Here is a 20,281-nt window from a genome sequence, read left to right as displayed (position 1 = left end):
CCCAGGGATGAACCCGCATCTCCTGCATTAGCAGGCAGATTCTTTACCACTGAGCCACCTGGGAAACCCTGCAGATTGGGTAGAAGGATGAAATACGCTGTGTACTGATAAGGCAATGTCCTATGAATTCCTCTAGAAGCTTTACTCAAACTCACAAGCTATAATAAAAACATATATATACTTTTTTTTTTTTTAAAGCAAGAAGGCAGAAGAGTTTTTCGATATTAAAAAAAAACATGTTAGGCAGGATCTACCCTATCTGATAGCTTAATTTCTATAGAGACAGGAAGGCTTTCTCTGATCTTGGGCTACTTATGGTCACTCTGTTCTCAACATTAAGACAATGTGTACCATGGTAAGCCAGCTTTTTGGCCATTTTTTTCCCCTGTAAATCTAAATACTTTCAAACCCTGACCCTGAGGGCTATATAAATGAACGAGGAATTCCTTAGAGCACACTTTGATAAAGAATCTAACATTTTTGTGTAAGTATAAAAGGTATGAGTTTTTCAGTGGTCAATCTTGCCAACAATAGTTGTAGATATTCCTTGAAAATATTTATTCTACTGTGATGGTGTCATTCCATGGGTCTGAAAGCCTTGATACACAGGAGAAATGATTTCTCATACTATCTGAAACTCGAATGAATGCCAGAAGTATTTCCCAGACTACCCAAAGAACAGAGAGAGGCAGCTTCCCTCACCTTCGGAGGGCACTCGGCAAACAGAGAGCCCACGCGGGCAGGGCTGGGTGGGTGTTTTCACACCACATGGGTTCCAGGCCATCATGCAGGCTATTAGGCCTCCAGAACCCCGCCTTGTTCATGAAGGGCCCAGCCAGTTTCTCTGTGGTATTTCTCAACCAGGGCCTTGGTTAATGTCCGGCATCTTTAAATTCAGCTATTCTCAACAGTTCTCCCACCTTGCAGTTTTTAACATTAAAACTTCAAGCTCCAGAGGTATCTGTACATCCAGTACTTTGGCTACCTGATGTGAAGAGTGGACGCACTGGAGAAGACCCTGATGCTGGGAAAGGCTGAAGGCAAAAGGCGGAAGTGGTGGCAGAGGATGAGATGGGGAGAGAGCATCCCAGACTCACTGGACATGCGTTTGAGCAAACTCCCAGGGGACAGTGAACCACAGGGAAGCCTGGCGTGCCTGAAGTGCACGGGGGTCACAAAGAGCCAGACACGACTCAGCAACTGAACAACAACAACATTCACAGGAGCCAAGGAGGGAAGGAGGCCAAGTGTCGGCCCACAAATGAATGGACCCACAGAATGTGCTGTGCATACTGGGGACTGGTTCCAGGACTCCCAATAACAAAATCCACAGATGCTCAAGGCCCTTAAATAAAACGGCAGAGTATCTGCATATAACTTACACAGATTGCTGTGCTTAGTCACGCTGTCTTGTCCAACTGCTTGCGGCCCTATGGGCTGCAGCCACCAGGCTCCTCTGTCCATGGGATTCTCCAGGCAAGAATACTGGAGTGGGCTGCCATGCCCTCCTCCAGGGGATCTTCCCAACCCAGGGATCAAACCCAGGTCTCCTGCATTGCAGGTGGATTCTTTATCATCTGAGCCACCAGGGAAGCCCCTGTAACCTTTATCTTCCTGTAAATCATCTCTAGCTTATTCCTAATACCTAATATGATACAAATGCTATGTAAATAGTTGCTAGCGTGTGAGAAATTCAAGTTTTTGCATTTTGGAACTCTGGATTTTTTTTTTCCCCAACTATTTTTGATCTGCAGTTGGTTGAGTTGTGGGCTGTACATACCCAATGGTATTTTATGTATATACAGTGGATTATTACTCAGCCTTAAAAAGGAGAGAAATGCTACAACACAGATGAACCTTGAAGGCAGGAGACTAAGTGAAAGCCCAGCCACAAAAAGACAAACACTACGTGACTCTACTGATACGAGGTACTCAGGATAGTCAAATTCATAGAATCAAAAAAACAGAAGGTGGCTGCCAGGGGCCAGGGGAGCGAGAATTCAGAGTTAGTGTTCAATAGGGGCAGAATGTCAGTTTTACAAGATGAAAACATCCCAGAGATGGATGGAGGTGACTGTTGTACAGCATGACGAATAGCCTTCTCACTCCTGAACTATATGCTTAAAAAGGCAAAGAAGGTAAATTTTATGTTATGTGTGTAAGTGAAGTGAAAGTTACTCCCTCAGTCATGTCCAACTCTTTGTGACCCCATGGACTGCAGCCCACCAGGCTCCTCTGTCCATGGGATTCTCCAGACAAGAATACTGGAGTGGGTTGCCATGCTCTCCTCCAGGGATCAAACCTGAGTCTCTGCCGTCTCGTGCACTGGCAGGCAGGTTCTTTCCCACTAGGGCCACCTGGGGGTTCCAGTACCGGGCTAAGATTCTGTGGCATCCGTATCACGTCCCTGTGTGTGGGTTCTCTCCCGACCCTGACATAAAGCTAATCTACCTTTTGGTGAGGGGGGCGTCTAAGCTGTGTAATGTGGGTGGTTTCCTCCGTTCCAATCTCACCAGGATTTTTAAGGCAGAGCCAGGATTACCAAGCATGGGTTTGGAACCCAGGCCATCTAGGAGCAAAAGCTCGACGTGAAGCCCCGGTGTGGCCCTGTGCGCGGCAACAAGACCCCTCTGCGGCGGCGGCCTGCGTGCTGAGCCCACAGGAGCCCTAGGCAGACGGGGCACAGGGCACAGTCCTCAGGAGGAGCCAGGGAGCACCTCCCGTGGAGGACGGGCAGGAAGGTCCACCAGCACGATGGACATCAGGCTGGAATGAAGCCAGACTGGAGAGGCGTGTACAGACCCAGGGCAGCTTCTGGCACCACGGCTTATTCAGGGGCAGCAGGACCCCGTAAGCGTCCATCGCAGGATGAAGCGGGCGGAATGCTACAGTGCCATACGGCCAGGACACGCCAACATCGTCTTCCCAGGAAGAAAGGGAGGCCTGCCTTCTTGGGGTTAGCAGGCCTCCATGACTCAGAGTTTCTACCTCTGGAAATCCGGGCGTGGATTCTGTCTGTCCAGACTTGCAGTCCGGCTTCTGCAACATTCTGGGGGGACCAAGGCAGAGTTCTTCCAGTGTAGCTCGATTCTCCACCTCAAGAGACGGGGGTCCACCTTCATGGGCGTGCAGCTGGCCAAAGGGATTCTCTGTGAATCCTCAATCATCCAGTAAAATCTCTGATTTTATGCAAAGATGGGTCATTTTATTTACTTTATTTTTGGCCATGCCATGTGGCTTGTAGATCTTCGTTCCCCAGCCAGAGATCGAACCCGGGTCCTCAGCAGTGGAAGTGTGAAGTCCTAACCACAGGACTGCCAGAGAATTCCAAGGATTGTGTTATTTTAAATGACAGTTACCAGCAGGGGGTACGGACAAGAGTTGCTCCTCTTACAACAAAAGGTTATCTTCCTTTTTACCTTGAAATATTTCTTTTGAGAAGAATGCGTGCTCTGGAAAGCATCTCACATCTTTTTGTTACTTTGGCATCCATGAAAAAAAAAAAAGTAGATGTTCCCCCCCATGATTTTGAAACTAGAAACTTGTTGAAATCAGCATTCTGATGATAATTAAGAGTCTGAGTCCGTTGAGGGGGACAAAACAAAGAAATGTCAACGGCATACAGAAGCTAAGGCTGCGTGGAAATGGAATGTCTAAGCCACTTGATTAAGAAGGAAGGTGCTATGAGAAGGAAGCGTCCGGTTCTGCAGGGCAGGGGCAAGTGACTACATCCCAGTGGCTTCTCACTCGGGCAGCATATAGAACGAGAAGGAAATCCAGGAAGGAGGATTTCAAATCTGTGAGCACCTCAAGTACGCGTCGGTCAGCTGTGTCAGCCAGCCACCTGCGCTCAGCGGGAAGCCGGGAGAACCTTCCGGGTCAGGGCCCCGTCGAGTCCTTGGCTCGACCTGCAGCCCCGAGTGAACTCTGGCGGGTCCACTTAGGGATGCCCGCGCACACAGCTTTGTCCGCAGTCATTTCAGCCGCGCCCTCGACGGCAGCTCCCTCGACAGGGAAGATGAATGGGTGGCCATGCTGAACTGTGCGGCCCCGAGGGTCCAAGTTCTTTCTCATTATCCCCTCCACTTTTCCATCAAGGTCTCCCTACGGGCTCACGTTCAAGTCCACAGAGAGCGAATCCAAGGCTCTCAGAACCGGCTGCCCTTCACCCACCCAGACCACAAACCAGCCGAGTGTCAGGAAACCTTGGGATGCTCAGACCTGTCTCCTCCAAGAAGGTCAAGCACTTAGGGCTTTTTAAAGGCCTTATAGTTACATAGGTCTTCAGAGGATCAAAAAAAAATACATGGTTTGAGAGAATAGCATTGATACATATACATTACCACATGTAAAATGGATGACCAGTACAAGTTTTATGCTTGAAGCAAAGCACCCAAGGCCAGTGAGTGCTCTGGGACAACCCAGAGGGAGAGAGTGGGGAGGGAGACGGCGGGGGTTCAGGACGGGGGACACATGTGTGCCCATGGTGGATTTATGTTGATGTGTGGCAAAAATCATCACAGTATTGTAAAGTAATTATCCTCAAATTAAAATAATTTTTTAAGAAAGAAAAAAATTATTTGCCTTTTTTCCTTTCTGTATCTGAATTTTCATCTTTAACAATAAATACATAATAATGAAATCATGAAAAAAACAATACAGACCATGGGGCCACAGCAGAAGTCAATAGCTTGCTACTATTTCAGTCTTATTTATGTATTTAGGGTTGTCTGTGCAAAATGCCACGTGTAGATGAAGGAGCAGTGAAGCTGGTCAGTCCTGAAGGGCAGGTGACCAACCTGTCCGAGTTCCCTGGGGCTTCCTGCGTTTTGGCACCGAACGTCCCGCATCTTAGGGAAAACCAGGGCAGTCGGACAATCGACTCCAAGTGCCTACAAAGCCAAAGCAGCTTCGTTACCTTGGCTGAGTTCCCCACGTGATATCTAAACTGTGTTCTAGGTTCCATTTAATAACAGCATCATTCTAGGTTCTATTTAATAACAGCACTCTTGAGAAAGAAAGAGGAATCAAATCAACTGTTTTGTTTTCTGAACCCAGTTTTTTATCTCACCATGAGACTCATCCCACCCACCAGCATCAATCTTGGGGTGGGGGGCTCCGACTGACTCCAGGAGCCTCCATTTGCTAAGAGTTCTTGGTGGCATTTTTGGACACACACACTCTGAAGAGACTCAAGTGATCTTAAGAAGACGATACCACCACACACCCCCTGGAGCGAACGGACTCTCTCTCTGGGTTTCCCGAGCAGATGCCGTCTGGCCAGTTTCTCAGGGTCTACCTTAAAAGGCGTGCTGAGAAGCAGCAGAGCCTGACCCCGTGCAGAAGGGGAAGGACGCGGGAGCTGATGCTTCACGAGAGGTTCCGCCACAGGCCAGGGGCACGCGCAGTCAGTTATGGAGGCAATGCCATGGGCGTGCGGGCTCCCACAGCTCTCCCCACCCTGCCCCTGTCCCCGCCCCAGAAGCAACCACCCCGCAGTGCAGGAACAACCGATCTTTAGGAAGCCCTAGGACGAAATCCACCATTCCCTCTCCCGCCTGTGTTCACATCTCCCCCTCTCTACCTACGCTGCAGGATGGAGGTGGACCCCGGCAGGCCAAGCTAGCCACTGCCGACAGCTCCCGAGCCTCTGGGGAAGGGCAGAGCAGGCCAGGGGGTGTCGCAGTGGGCGAAGGGCAGGGTTGAGACTCCCCGGAGCACAGAGTGAACAAATCTGGGGTCCAGAGGTATCGCTGGTATCAACTTGTAGGGAATGGTTTCCATCCGGGTAGGATCATGTTTGGTCAGTTTTCCCTCTAATTCCCAGACGATCACTCCTATGACCTGGCCACGTGTTGGCGATGCTATTCCACTGCTCTGAAAGGGTCTCTTCTCCCTAGGAGGACTGTTTTGGGTTTTCAACAACAGGAAACATGCCCAGAGTAAAAAGGCTTCCTTCAACGATGTCTAGCTGAGGTCAGGGAAGGTTCAGGGACGCCTGTGCTGAATAAGTTACAGAATAAGGCCGAGCTGTGTGTCAGAGGGACCAAGGATTTGGGGCTCTTAAATTATCTGTTGTAGGATACGTCTTGGGGTGAGACACAGAAAGACAAGTCTCGGCAGACTTCTTGGGAAGAAGACGTGGTTGGGAGAGGATCTGACAGAGGAAGGGGAAACTGAAGCCACGGTGATTGGTTGGGGGTGATGTCACGGGGCCACCACCCGAGGCCCCGAGCTATTCATCTCGGGTACGCGAGTTATGACAGGGCCCGGCCATCCAGGGAGGCCATGGGCAGGAGCTTCCCTGGCAGCTGACCCATCCCAAGCACTCGGTAGGCTGGTCGGCCTCACCCCAAACCCACTGCCTGCTGCAAAGCTGAGGATCCCCGGTTTCACGGCTGGCGGCCTGTTTCTGAAGCCACGGTTTCCAAGAGCATGTTGCTCTGCTAGGCTTCCACAAGTGGGTGCACAGCTGGGGTCAGGCACCCACTGCTTGTTTCGTCCAAGGCTGGGTTTGTTCTCTACCCCACCAACCTGTGAGAGTCCCCTGGATTGCAAGGAGATCAAACCAGTCGGTCCTAAAGGAAATTAACTCTGTTCATTGCAAGGACTGATGCTGAAACTGCAGCTCCAATACTTTGGCCACCTGATGCGAAGAACTGACTCATTAGATTAAGACCCTGATGCTGGGAAAGATTGAGGGCAAAAGAAGGGGGCAGCAGAGGATGAGATGGTTGGATGGCATCACCGACTCAATGGACATGCATTTGAGCAAACTCCGGGAGTTGGTGATGGACAGGGAAGCCTGGAGTGCTGCGATTCACGGGGTCGCAAAGAGTTGGACACAACTGAACAGCAGCAACAATAAACCTGTGTGAGACACCTGCTGGGACTGAAACTTGTCCAAAGGATGATCTTTTCATAAATGCTTCCACGGACACCTGTGAAATAAGGAAACCATATCCGTTTCCCTCGAGGATACAAATGACCTCTTCTGGGAGATTTTTTTCTTTTTTTTTTTAAGGGCATCCAATGAAGACATTTTAAAAATACAAGAGCTGTGTGGATTTTTTTTTTTTCTTTTTTTAGCAAATTTAGGAAATGGTCAGCTTCCTGCTTCCAGAGCACCCAAAGTCAGCTAAAGGTAGAATCGAATGCTGCTGGAGCATCTTGTCCAAGCAGATGTCTGAGCAAACCACCATCTCCGGCAGCCGGGGGAGCCGATGGGAGGGCAATACGGCAAGGCGGGGGCAGGAAGGGCGTGTGGGCTGGCCCTGTCCAGCAGTACTGGTCATTGTGGTCATCTGGGGCTTCATTTGTTTTTAAAAATTTTATTTATTTATTTTTATTTTTGCCTGTCCTGGGTCTTCGCTGCTCTGCTTGGGCTTTTTCCAATTGAGGCGAGCAGAAACTACTCTCTAGCTGTGGTGCTCAGGCTTCTCAATGCGGTGACATCTCTTGCTGTGGAGCACTGTGACTTTAAACTGGCTAACACAGGAGCTGCCTAGATCAGCTCAGATCAGATCAGGGGGCATCTGGCCTTGCAGACCACGCTCTCTGAGGCAGGCCACACCCTGCAGGTGATGCATTTGACTGCAGTATGACAATCTAGCATGCCGGTCATTTTCCATATGACTAGATTCAGTCCTTTATGCTTGCCCTCATCTTCCTCGCATGCAAAGGGCCCCAGATTCTTGGGTTTAACAGGGCATCACGTCCGAGGTGACCCATGGTGGAGTCAGAGTCCAGGCTGGTGGAGCCCTGAGCAATGCATGTGTGCACAGGAAATAAAATGTCCCAGCAGGAAGAGAGCGCCAGGGCAACAGGAAAATGCTGATTTTGAGGGGCTGCTGGGGCTGCTGCAGGCCCGCCTATCAACTGTTTGAATCCTGCGTTTCATGCATCTTAAGCCTAATTGCTCTCGACCCCCAACCTCCCTATTATCGGAGTATTAATTACCTGATTAAAATTCTGCCCTCATAAAAGCATGCCAGCTTCCTTTCTGATATATAAACCATCTCATCATCAAAAGTTAGGAGGGTACAGGGTACCTGGCACGGGTAGTCCATCGAGGACGACCAAAACCTCTGTAGAAAACTCTGTCTGAAAATGTACTGTTAAGCCAGGTTCTTTCCTGTGACTCCCAGCACAGTAACGGGTTGTAGGATCTGCTGTTTGAGAGCAATGTAGGCCCCCTGCTCTGTGACCAGTAAGAGGTGGATGATGGGCAGTATGGAAATCGGAAGCTACCAACTTGGGCAAGAGTTCCCCTATACTGAACCACTTAGGCATTCAGCACAAATGGCCGATGAACTTAGTGGTCTTTCTGCCATAATACATCTTACCTTAGAAGCCAGTGTTACAGTGTGACTGGTATCTGAGATCATTCGGTTCTATCCCCTTTTGAGGTTTTCCAAACTCGAATAACTGGGCCATTCTCCACGATGTAGACCTTTGGGACCTAAATTAGCGCTACATCTGAATGTTCCCGAATTTCCTATTAAGGGAAGTCAGGATTCTGCCCTTGGACATACCCTTGGTACATCTTCCCATCTGGGATCAAAGAACGCACAGGACTAACTCAGCCACTGGGCATCTGTTGTGTGGGTTCAGTCGCTCAGTCATGTCCTGACTCTTTGTGACCCCATGGACTGCAGCCCACCAGGCTCCTCTGTCCATGGGATTCTCCAGGCAAGAATACTGGAGTGGGTTGCCATGCCCTCCTCCAGGGGATCTTTCTGACCCAGGGATTGAAACCTATGTTTCCTGCATCTCCTACCCTGCAGGCGGATTCTTTGCTACTGAGCCCCTGGGGAAGTCATACTGGGCATCTGTATGCCCAACACCTTAGACTAGAACATTCCAGGTACCTGCCAAGAAATATACCTGAAACTCACAGCCCTCTAAATGTCCAGCCAAAGTTTGGTTGTGAAAACAGACTCCACGAAGGATTACAATGAAAGTCATGACATCTCTGTGTGGTCTAGTAATTCAAAGTCACCACTAGATTAAGCCACTTCCTTAGGGAACTGTCTACCTGCATCAATAACTGCAGCTCCCAGGAGACCCGCATTAACCGAATTGCACATTAATATGATGATGGCTCTTGCCTGCCATACAATTATAAAGCCCCACTCTGCTCCTTTACTCTATTCCAATAATATCCATGCATACATAGGAAAAAAGAAAACAGGGCACTGAGGACCATCACGAGAAGCAGCCTGTGCGGAAGAACTTCTGAAGAACAGATGGCGACCGTATCATCAAGAGGTAGAGATGAAAAGTAAGGGAGTATCAGCCCTCCCACAGGAACATTCCAGAACCATCTCCTGTTGCCACCATCCTTCCCCCTTGGCAAGAAGCAGCCAAGGCCCCTCTGAGGGGCTCAGCAGGAGACTGGATGTGACTGGAGAGGCGTCACCCATCAGAACTCACTTTCTACAGGTCAGGGAGGCCAGCAAGGAGACTGTGACTGCACGTCTCCCTCCAAGGAACAGAGCAAACGGGTCCATAATTAGGTTCTGTTCTCTGATGGGGTTTTAAGGAAGAACTATGCCCAGGAAAGGGCACCTCCCTGTTGATGGAGCAGCTTTGGAGAAAGAACCCCAAAGACCCAGATGGGGGCATGATAGTCACAGGCAGGCCTCGCGGGATAGTGTTAAGTCTCTGGTTTAGGCCACTGGGGAAGCAGCCTGACTCTATGTCCCAAATAACCCCAATAAATCAGCACAAGGAGTCTCAGTCCAAGAAGAAGTGTATATCTCAAAAGCCTACCTACTAGTGAAGCGTGAAAAGCTTCCCCACCAACAGAAGGAACATGCAGAGAGGCCTAAAGACACACTTGCTTTTGAGCCCAGTTCAGAAAGGGGAAGCCCCTGCTGGAAGACCAGAGGAAAACCAAAGGATAGTTCACCCCAGCCAACAAATGACATGGTGAGGATACCATCTGTTACCGGTCCTACTGCAAAGGCTTTCCAAAAGGTAATTCCTCTTCCTGTTTGGAACCAAAGAATGTTGGGCTAACTCAGCCGCCGGGGATCAGTAGCTCCTGACAACTTAGGACTAGAACACAGCCACTCCAGGTACCTGCAAGGACTATGAAAGTCAAAGTGAAAGTCACTCAGTTGTGTCGACTCTTTGCAACCCCATGGACCATACAGTCCATGGAATTCTCCAGGCCAGAATACTGGAGTAGGTAGCCTTTCCCTTCTCCAGGGGATCTTCCCAACCCAGGGATCAAACCCAGGTCTCCCACATTGTGGGCAGATTCTTTACCAGCTGAGCCACCAGGGAAGCCCTGGAAGCAAATTCACTCCAGCCAGCAAGTCACACAGCGAGGATACCATTTGCTATTTATCCTATTGGAAAGGTGTTTTCTTTTTAAAAAAGGTAAATGTTCCTGAGAGTACAGCAGGGGAAAAAGCCAAAGGAGATGAACTGATACAGTCTTTCCTGGAATCTGGTATTCCATACCCAGAGCCCATAGAAGCATACCCTCTTCAACTCAGGAAGGCTATAGCTGGGAATATGTCTGCAGGACACAGATGTGGGCACGGAGATGTCAAATGAGGAAGCTGATCAGAGTGACTCACAATGGTAAACACCACTGAGAAAGTAAGTCGGCTCGCCAAATGTCGTTTCAGTCCACTGGGGGACATGTGCAGGAGGAATGTTATGTAACTACTAAGATGGTGGCATACAGGCATGCTTGCTGATATGGGCAGGGGCCTGAGATCTGGCATCGTCTAGCAGAGCAGGGAACATGCCGTGTGCACTGCAGGCCAGTGGAAGGAAAAGGCATAGACTGTAGACACAGCTAGGAGGATACACCTCAAAATGTCAGCACTCACGTTTCTTAAGAGGGTATCTGGGAGAAGTACATTTTCTTTAACTCCTCATTAATCACAGCGCAATTTTCAAAAAGTACTTAAAATTAAAAGCTTAACGTTGTTGTGCTTAACAGTGATATAGTCAAATGACCACCTAATACTATATATATTCTAATCTACACATATACCTACGTGAAGGCAGATCAGCGTCACACAGGGTTCATGGAATGTGTTGTCTGGGAGAGCCGTGACGACTGTCTTCAGGTTTTACCAAAGCTTTCCTAAAGAGCTCCCCATGGGTAGGATGTCTACATTTCTCCCAATAATGAAATCACGTGTCTTTTCCTCTACCTTATATAAATCACCAGGATAAGAGATGTCACTACACAGAGGAAACGAACCTGCCTTACAAGCTGGCGTGCGTTCTTAGTGGACAATAAAAACTGATTCTGACGCACGAGTTGCGTTCAACTCTTGGTTTTGTTGTTCTCAGCGGCTCAGGCTGACCCTGGGTTTCAATGCGCAGTGGGTTCCCTACAAAAGAACCCTCCAGTTTCGGACTTTCTAAGATGCGACTGGGTGTTCACATGTCCAGTCACGTTCCTTACTCACGTGTCTGGTGTCCGTTGTCACACGCATGCGTCCCCTACAAGTAGTTGCGCTTCTGTGTACCTTACTGAGCGGTACCATGGAGAGGACAGGGGCGCAGCACCTTTATTTCCAGCCCAGGACGTCTGGGAGCAAGCGTGAAAGCAGCCTGATGTGGCTGGTACTATGAAAAGTGCCAGCTGAGGTTCTGTGTTACTGTGCTTGCCAAGGCACTGCACTGGAGGGTTAGAAATGCTTTTCCTATTGTGTTTTTTATGCATTGTTTGGAGAAAAGTATCATAAGCCTATGGTGCTCAGTCGTGTCCGACTCTTTGTGACCCCATGGCCTGCAGCCTGCCAGGTTCCTCTGCCCATGGAATTTCCCAGGCAAGAATACTGGAGTGGGTTGCCATTTCCTATTCCATGGGATCTGCCCAACCTAAACTGAACAAGCATCTCTTGCGTCTCCTGCATCGGCCGGCAGATTCTTTACCACCAGAACCACCTGGGAAGCCCATAAACTTATTAGAGTACAGTACTGTAAGTCGATGGTGTCAGCTGGGTACCTGAGCTAACTCTGTTGGACTCACAGACAACCTGGGCTTGTGATTTCACTCTCAGAATGGAGCTTGTTCGTATGTAGACTTGCTGTAGTTATTTCTTTTTAGTCTAGATTTTCAGATAGATTTATTTTTTTCTCTTTTCTCTTTGACTACTTGCTCCTGTCTTTTACTCTCATTTAAAATACTACTTTACTTGAAAAAAAAAAAAAAAAGAACTACTATAAGAACACCATATAGACGGAAAATAAAGGGCTATTCTGTTTAAAAAAAATTAGCTAAAAGAACACTGACATATAATATCAAAATAGAATTTAAGGCGAAATCTTTACTTTGGGAAAGAGGAAGACCTACATACTATTAAAGGAATGCTCTATTAAGAAAGTAACTTTCATTCTGTTAGTATTATAATGAGATGTAAGATTAATAATATTATATAATACTCATTTTGGTTTAAAAATGAATTTTACTAATTAAAAAAAGGAATAATTTAAAATAAAATAAAACACTACTCTAGCTTCCAACAGAGCTGAAAGGCTTGACTGTGCATGGGCCCCTCTGTGTCCCCACAGCCCAATACCTGTGAACTTCTCCAAGGGAGCAATACTCACATGTAAACTCGGGTGGTAGGTCAGCACACCGTTGTCACACAGGGTGACATACTTCTTCTTCCACTCCTTGTTTAATGATTTGCCACTGCGCTTCAGCAGCATGCCCTGCAGGTTGAAAGAGAGGCGAGGCGGGAATTAACATAAATCATCAAGTCCTGTGTACCTCGATAAAAAAGAGCAGGCACACAGGTAACTTTTAAATTGTTAAACTTCCATTTTCCCTTTGCCATCTTAAAATGGAAACGACACTTATTTTCGGCTTGGTCATTCAGTTTTCCCCTTTTCCAAAAAATATATATACATTCAACCAATTTCCTTTTGTGTATGTGAGTGCAGAACTTAATATTGTGACATTAACAAGTGCTAAGATGCGCCACTGGTTCAACCAATATAATACAAACCATTGTGATGTGATATATCATACCTTTTCCTATAACTAAGCTGTAAGCACATGGAGCTCCTAAAGGTATTAAAAAGGATTGTAAATTTCCTTTTCTAAAAATAAGACACTAACCATATTCTTCCTTCACGATATTTACAAATAAGAACATTTTATTTTACAGTTTTTCACTTCAGATCTTAATTTATTAAAAATGAAATTCCATTTGCAAACTTAGCAATGGCATTTAACAGATGAACTGTGTATAATTTACTTTAATCCATTTTTAATGAAATCATATTAGAGCTTCTTAAAAACCATTCAACACTTGAAACCGACACACAAGTATATTTAATCCAGTCTTCCTTAGATGACTGATGAGAATTTGCTCTTGTTTTCACTACCAATTCCCAGCAAACCTTCTGTCTCATTTCTAGGCTTTCTTGAGTGAAGAAAACCGGAGGCAGCCTGAGCTCTGCCAGGCCCAGCACCTGAGTCTGCACTTTCTCTTTCCCTGTTGGGGCTTCAGGCCCTCCTGCACACATGCATTCTGAGCTGCTTCAGCCATGTCTGACTGTGTGTGACCACGGACTGTGGCCCGCCGGGTTCCTCTGCCCATGGGATTCTCCAGGCAAGAATACTGGAGTGGGTTGCTCTTCTCTTCTCCAGAGGATCTTCCTGACCCAGGAAACGAACCCAGGTCTCCTGCATTGCAGGCAGATTCTTTACTTTCTGAGCCGCCAGGGAAGCCCCACGCCCTCCTAGTCAAGTCAATTTTAAACTTGCACATCTGGATTCGTCTAACTCCCGTCCACGGAAACGAAGGGAAACAGGAGAACCTCCCTCCTTGCTCTTCCTCTTGCTGCTCACTTATTAATGTGATCAGGGCTTCCCTGGGGTCTGGTGGTTAAGAATCCACCTTGCAAAGCAGGGACGCGGGTTTGATCCCTGGTGGGGGAACTAAGATTCCACACGCCTTGGAGCAACTGAGCCCATGTGCACCAGAACCAGAGAAGTCAGCACGTTGGAGCTGCTGAGCCGGCGCGCTCTGGAGCCTGTGCCCCACAGTGAGAGAAGCCTGACTGTGTGCCGCGATGACAGCCAGCACAGCCAAGACAAGGAGGAGTCCGAGATCATCAGTATGGACGAGAAAGACTAAGACTAACGCGGGTTAATTCACCCAGATGGAGGCAGAGAGAAAACGGTCAGTCTGAGACACAGTCTGACACCCTAAGGAGGTGAGGCCTCTCGAGAGCTTTTATCAGCCCCCATCCATCTCCTAATTCTATCAACCAGGAACCAAAGTTCGAGAAACAACCAAGAAGGCCTTTTTTTTTTTTTTGCATGGACTGCAAAAGCCTATTGCATTTGTGATCCCATGGACTGCAGCACACCAGGCTTCCCCATCTTTCACCATCTCCTGGAGTTTACTCAAACTCATGCCCATTGAGTCAGTTTCCCAGTATTATGACATTGCTTTTTTATGGCCAAATTTTACAAATATAATGGATTAAGGAAAGCTGAGCACTGAAGAATTGATGCTTTTGAACTGTGGTGTTGGAGAAGACTCTTGAGAGTCCCGTGGACTGCAAGGAGATCCAACCAGTCCATCCTAAAGGAAATCAGCCCTGAATGTTCATTGGAAGGACTGATGGTAAAGCTGAAATGGCAATACCTTGGCCACCTGATGCAAAGAACTGACTCATTGGAAAAGACCCCGATGCTGGGAAAGATTGAAGGCAAGAGGAAAAGTGGACGACAGAGAATGAGATGGTTGGATGGCATCACCGACCCAATGAACATGAGTTTGAGTAAACTCTGGAAGTTGATGATGGACAGGGAGGCCTGGCATGCTGCAGTCTGTGGGGCTGCAGAGAGTCAGACACGACTGAGCAACTGAACTGAACTGAACTGAGCCACCTGGGGACTCTGACCACAATGTTTATTGTTTCTGAGGGAAAACATTTCAGAGTTTGAGGCAACTAACAAGTAAACGTTGGGAAGATCATTTCTTTGCAAGTTCTTATTTAAACAAGCACATGACATAAAGATGCAGACCTGGATTTCCTGGAATCTAATCCGATATAAACCAAACAGGGCACTGAGACCAACAAAGCAAACGAGCTCCACAGAAAAATGTTACAGGTTTCAGGGCACAGTAAGAACTAGTGTGTGTGTGGCGATGAAAAAGCAACCACTTAACATCATTAAAAGTCCCTCCCCAGTGGCATTTCTAAGATTTTAAAACTTAGCCTAACAAAATCTGACATAGGGACTTCCCTGGTGGTGCGGTGGTTAAGAACCCACCTGCCAATGCAGGGGACACAGGTTCGACCCCTGGTCTGGGAAGCTCCCACGTGCCATGGAGAAACCAAGCCTGTGCACCGAGTTACTGAGCCCACACTCTAGATGCCACGCCACAGGTACTGAAGCCCGTGTGCCCCAGACTAACCCCTGATCCGAAACCAGAGAAGCCACCGCCTCCATGAGGAGCCTGCCCACTGCAAATAGAGAAAGCCCGTGAGTAGCAGCAAGACCCACCACAGCCAAATAAATAAATAAATAAAATTATACACATTTTTAAAAAGCCAAATAAAATTATACACACACACACATTTTATACACACACACACACACACACACACACACACACACACACACACATAAACAAGTTCTTCTGTAGGCTCACATTTTCCCACCTTCCATTTCAGATGGAATTCCAGCAATACCAGGGGCCAGGGTTACTGTGTGTTATCATTGGCTAAGAGCTGTCCTGGTATTTCAGAAAGCCTTTTCTTTTTAAAGATATTTTACTATTTTTCTTCATTTATTTGGCTGTGCTGGGTCTCAGCTGCAGCATGTGGGCTCTAGTTCCCTGACCAGGGATCGAACCTGTGCCCCCCACAATGGGAGTGCAGAGTCAGCCACTGGACCACCAAGGAGGTCCTCCTCAGAAAGCTTTTCCTTTCTTCCTCAAATGAAAGACAGGCCAAAGGTCCCACTCCGGGGCTCCGTGAAGAGGGACACACAGCAGTCCTCAGGCCGTCTTCGGGGCACTTTCAGGAGCAAGTCCTGCACGGCCCGGTGAGGGGAATGAAGACTCCTTTCTTGAGGGAATAAAGGGACAATTCACCAGGAGGCCAAGTGAAGAGGGGACATCACAGTTTTCTGGGGACTTAAATTAGGCAATTTGTTGGGTGCTAGGAAAACAATATCTTGCTAAAAAAAAAAAAAAAATCCAAATCTTTACAATCTTAAATAAACCCCGTGGTTCACCTCAGAGGATTATCTCTGATTACCTGCACTATTCAAACACTGCAGAATTCAGTAGGCCTGAAGACCACTCTGGTGTGCTCCGAGTCTCATTTCTGTCCTTCAGTCTTGGCCCCAGCTGGGTTTATCATTCCCCCTGTCAGACACCAGGTGGGGACTGACCGAGTGGCTGCCTGGCTCCTTGCTTCACACGTACACACACGTTGGGGCTGCCCAGATGCCAGTCTGGGCAGAGGTGGACCAGGTAAGGCGCACATTTCTTTAAGCAGCCTGAGCACATGCCGACGCGTTTCTCAGCATCGTTCTCTCGCTCACTCGTCCCCCGCCAGCAGCAAGGCAGGGGCTGCTGCTATTACTGCTCCCTCGGTTCGGATGTGAACTCTGACCACAGAGGTGAGGGCACTCATTAGCTGATGGGAAGTGATGGGATCAGCCACCCTGCCCTCTCCACTCCTGCTGTTAGCACTGCGGGCTGCTAAGTTCAGACCTGGAAATGACGACCGTGGTCGAGCCTACCAGTGTCCTCGCCATGGCTCAGCCCAAAGCCTTCAGTCCCAAACCACGAGCTCCTTCTCTCCTGGCACAAATCCCCAACCCAAGAGCAGCGGGTCATCCGGGATCCTCAGGTCACTCAGGTCCGATTCCTCTGCTGAGGGGCGGTGGCCGATTGGTACTGGTATTTCATATTCACACAGTGAAAGAAATGACAAGCACCCTTCTAACAGGAACAGAATCAAATGTGCCCCCTAAAATCTACTGCACGTGGACTCAGAGGAAGAGGTTTCTGTTTGCTGAATCTTAAGAGTACCCTGAGAATGTCCTAAACACTGAGTGTCCTTGAGAGAGGGGAGACCGTGATGAGAAATTTATGGAAGCACATCTCAAGGCTACTAAAAAATTCCAGGAAGGGGTTGTTGAAAGTGGAGAAGGTCAGATCTCCTGATGGAGGCTCACTGAGGCCCAGTGAGGCCACCCTTGAAGGAACAGCCTCCCTGAACTGTGCAGGGAATGCAAAGTTTGTGTCTACGTTTCCAGATCTCCTGATGAGTCAAGAGAGAGAGAAAAACTGGAGCTTTAGGGACAGCTCCTTATTGTAGAATGTCAGCAATGGATTATACACTATCTGCGTGTAATTCAGGCCAAGCCCAACACATGCGCAGGTCAGACGCAGGCCCCTCTGTGTTTGTGACCTCGTGCCAAGAATCAGCAGAAGGTAGTAGCAGTCTGGACCAAGGTGCTGGACTCACAGCGGGCCATGTGGGACCTCCATCCTATCACCCAGACAACGGTCATCCACAGCTTTTCACTTCCTGGAAGGGGAGTCCTGGATTAATGCCCACAGCTCTAGACGTCAGGGTCCACCACATATCCATGTGAACCTTCAGTAAAGGTCAGCCACGACACCAGGAGAAACTAGCATGTTCAGTGGTCTCTCCATAAATAATAAAGAGAGCCCCATCCTGAAAAACATGATGGGAGGCGAGCTCTTTGATGAATTATGGTAGGAAGCTATGGCTTCGGAGGCAGCAGGCAGGACGAACTCGTGTAATCAGAGGTTCAACTGGACTTCAAATGAGGAGACTCAGGAAACAGCTTCAGTGGATTCAATACGTGTTTCCTGTTGCTTCTATTTCTCTTCTGAACACTGATTTTTTAAACAGTAATTTGTATCAAGCGGGAATCACAGAATAGCAGAATCTCAAGAGGCTCTGAAAGTTGAAACATTCAGTCCCGAATCTGCTAGATGAGCTTTTGTGCAGGATCCCTGCCTGGGGCCACCCTGCTTGAGCATCCCTGTGGACAGTGAGCCCATTGGTTTAGATCCCTTGAGCTGCCCGAGCAGGAGTCCATGGGTGAGCAGAGACGGCGTGGAAGGGCGGGGGGGTTGTTCTGTAAGTCTGGAGCAGAGCCTGTCCCAGCACACCCTGACTTCAAGGGACCAAGGCTAGTTGCTACAAAGGTCCAGTAAGATATCACAGCTACACAGCCAAGCCTGGTCTTAGCCCCCAACTCCTCTGGAAGCAAAAGGTTCCGGTGCTCTGACAGGGTTTGTCTCTCCTCTGAACACAGTCAGGATCCCCCAAAGTGCCAAAGGGGGAGAACCCATCGCCTCCCTTTAGGACAAACTTCTACCAGTGAACCACAATGCTCAAACGTGCCAGGAAGCCCTTCACTGCATCTGGCTGAGCCCCTAGACTGGATCCCCCTGTGCTTCTGCCTTCCCGAACTCACACACTCTCTACTCTAAGCGCCAAGGAAAAGGAAAACCCTAAAAATAGTTCATTTTAAACTTTTGAAGGACATGAAGCCGTGATCCCACCAGCTAGAAGATGACAGAGGCCGGAAGGCGCTCTGCCGGAGACATGCGGGCGGGCAGACCCCTCAGCGAGCGTAGACGGTCCTGCTGATCCTAAGTCCCTTTGATCCTGCGTGACCCAGGGCAAAACCGCACGGCAGAATGTCAAAATGTATCCTCGGTCTATCTTTCAGATGCCACTTTTGTACATGTAAAAACGATTTCCTGCTTCAGACTGTTTCTCACTGACCATCGACCCCCGTGTAGATGTCAATTATGGTTAATGTTTTATTTGACTCCTGTATGGCTTATGTGTCTGTTTTAAAAAAAATTTTATTTCAAAACAATATTGGGCTCATTGTGAGCCAGATGCTGCTTTAAGAGCCTCACAAGTTAAGAATTAACCACCCCCCCCCAAAGCTTATGACCACCTGCTGGTAATTACTCTGATTATCCCCATTTTACAGACGAGGCCACTGAGGCACACAGAGGGTATGTAGCTTACCCAGGGCACACAGCCAGCTTGGTAGCTGATCTCAAGATAACCCCTATTTGCACCAGGCTTCGCGTTATTCCTGCCCCTGTGTGAATTATCCCACACTGCCTGGGGGACGCCTGAAACTCAACTTATCCAGAAGCAGTGAAGTGATGCTCCCTACATTGGGTTTAAATCTAAAGAAACTCTGACAGCTTCTGCTTTGGGGAGCTCCAACCAAGAAGCCACACTGTGCTCTGTCCATAGCCCTGAACCACAGAATTATGAGAAATAATGACAGTTTTTCTTCAGATCATTAAGTTTTGGGCTTCCCTGGTGGCTCAGATGATAAGGAATCTGCCTGCAATGCCAGAGACCTGGATTCGATCCCTGGGTTGGAGAATATTCCCTGGAGGAGGAAATGGCTACCCACTCCAGTATTCGTGCCTGGAGAATTCCATGGATAGAAGAGCCTGGCGAGTTACATTCCATGGGGTCACAAAGAGCCGGACACGACTGAGCCACTAACAGACACAAGTCTTGGAGGAGAGTACTATGCACATGAAGAAGTGAAGTTGCTCAGTCATGTCTGACTCTGTGACCCCATGGACTGTAGCCTACCAGGCTCCTCTGTCCATGGAATTTTCCAGGCAAGAGTACTGGAGTGGGTTGCCATTTCCTTCTCCAGGGGATCTTCCCAACCCAGGGATCAAACCCAGGTCTCCAGCATTGCAGGCAGACGCTTTACCGTCTGAGCTACCAGGGAAGCCCTATGCACAAACAGATTAGAAAAACAGAAGTAACATCTGGCACTTCAGTAACAAAAGTCAAAAACACGTAGCACTGGCTTGGAAGCAGGCAGCAGATCGAGGCTGGTGGGACAAAGTAGCTGGGAGGACCGTGAGGAAGATGCTCCCTGAGGCTGGAGAAAGGGGGCCGACGTGGGCACTGGCGGGATGGGCAGTTAGCAGACCTGCTCCCTGCGGGAAGGTGCAGCATAGCCAGGGCGCCCAGTGAACCCCTGGATGGACCTGACTAAGAGCAGAATGCCAAACACACTACCTGCTCAGCTGAGTTTGGGAGGAGGAAGAGGAATTCAAGGTAGTTTTCAAGCAGACTTAGAAAAAATATTTCTGATTTCAAAACCTTGCTGGTCCAGACCCTGAGAAAAATGGTCTTCTCAGCCCCAGCTTCTTCTCTAGCAGAAACCTCTGAGAATAAGAAGTGGCCTCAGATCAAAGATTGAATCCAGAGAATGCTAGGAGTGGAA

General features: G+C 48.3%; 1 protein-coding gene across 9 annotated transcripts in view; it reads right to left on the bottom strand.

Annotated features, from left to right (window-relative positions):
• Window positions 1-20,281, bottom strand: part of AGAP1 (ArfGAP with GTPase domain, ankyrin repeat and PH domain 1) — a 568,266-nt gene that overhangs the window by 191,383 nt on the left and 356,602 nt on the right. For all 9 annotated transcript variants that reach the window (XM_070463558.1, XM_070463559.1, XM_020905503.2 and 6 more), the window contains one exon: window positions 12,589-12,693. In XM_070463558.1, the coding sequence (XP_070319659.1) occupies window positions 12,589-12,693 (105 nt within the window). The remainder of the gene's footprint in view (window positions 1-12,588; window positions 12,694-20,281) is intronic.

Source organism: Odocoileus virginianus, unplaced genomic scaffold (assembly GCF_023699985.2).
Source record: "Odocoileus virginianus isolate 20LAN1187 ecotype Illinois unplaced genomic scaffold, Ovbor_1.2 Unplaced_Contig_4, whole genome shotgun sequence".
In the NCBI taxonomy this organism is placed as follows: Eukaryota; Metazoa; Chordata; class Mammalia; order Artiodactyla; family Cervidae; genus Odocoileus; species Odocoileus virginianus.
Note: the sequence above shows the minus strand (reverse complement) of the source record. Positions and strands in the feature narration are given on the sequence as shown.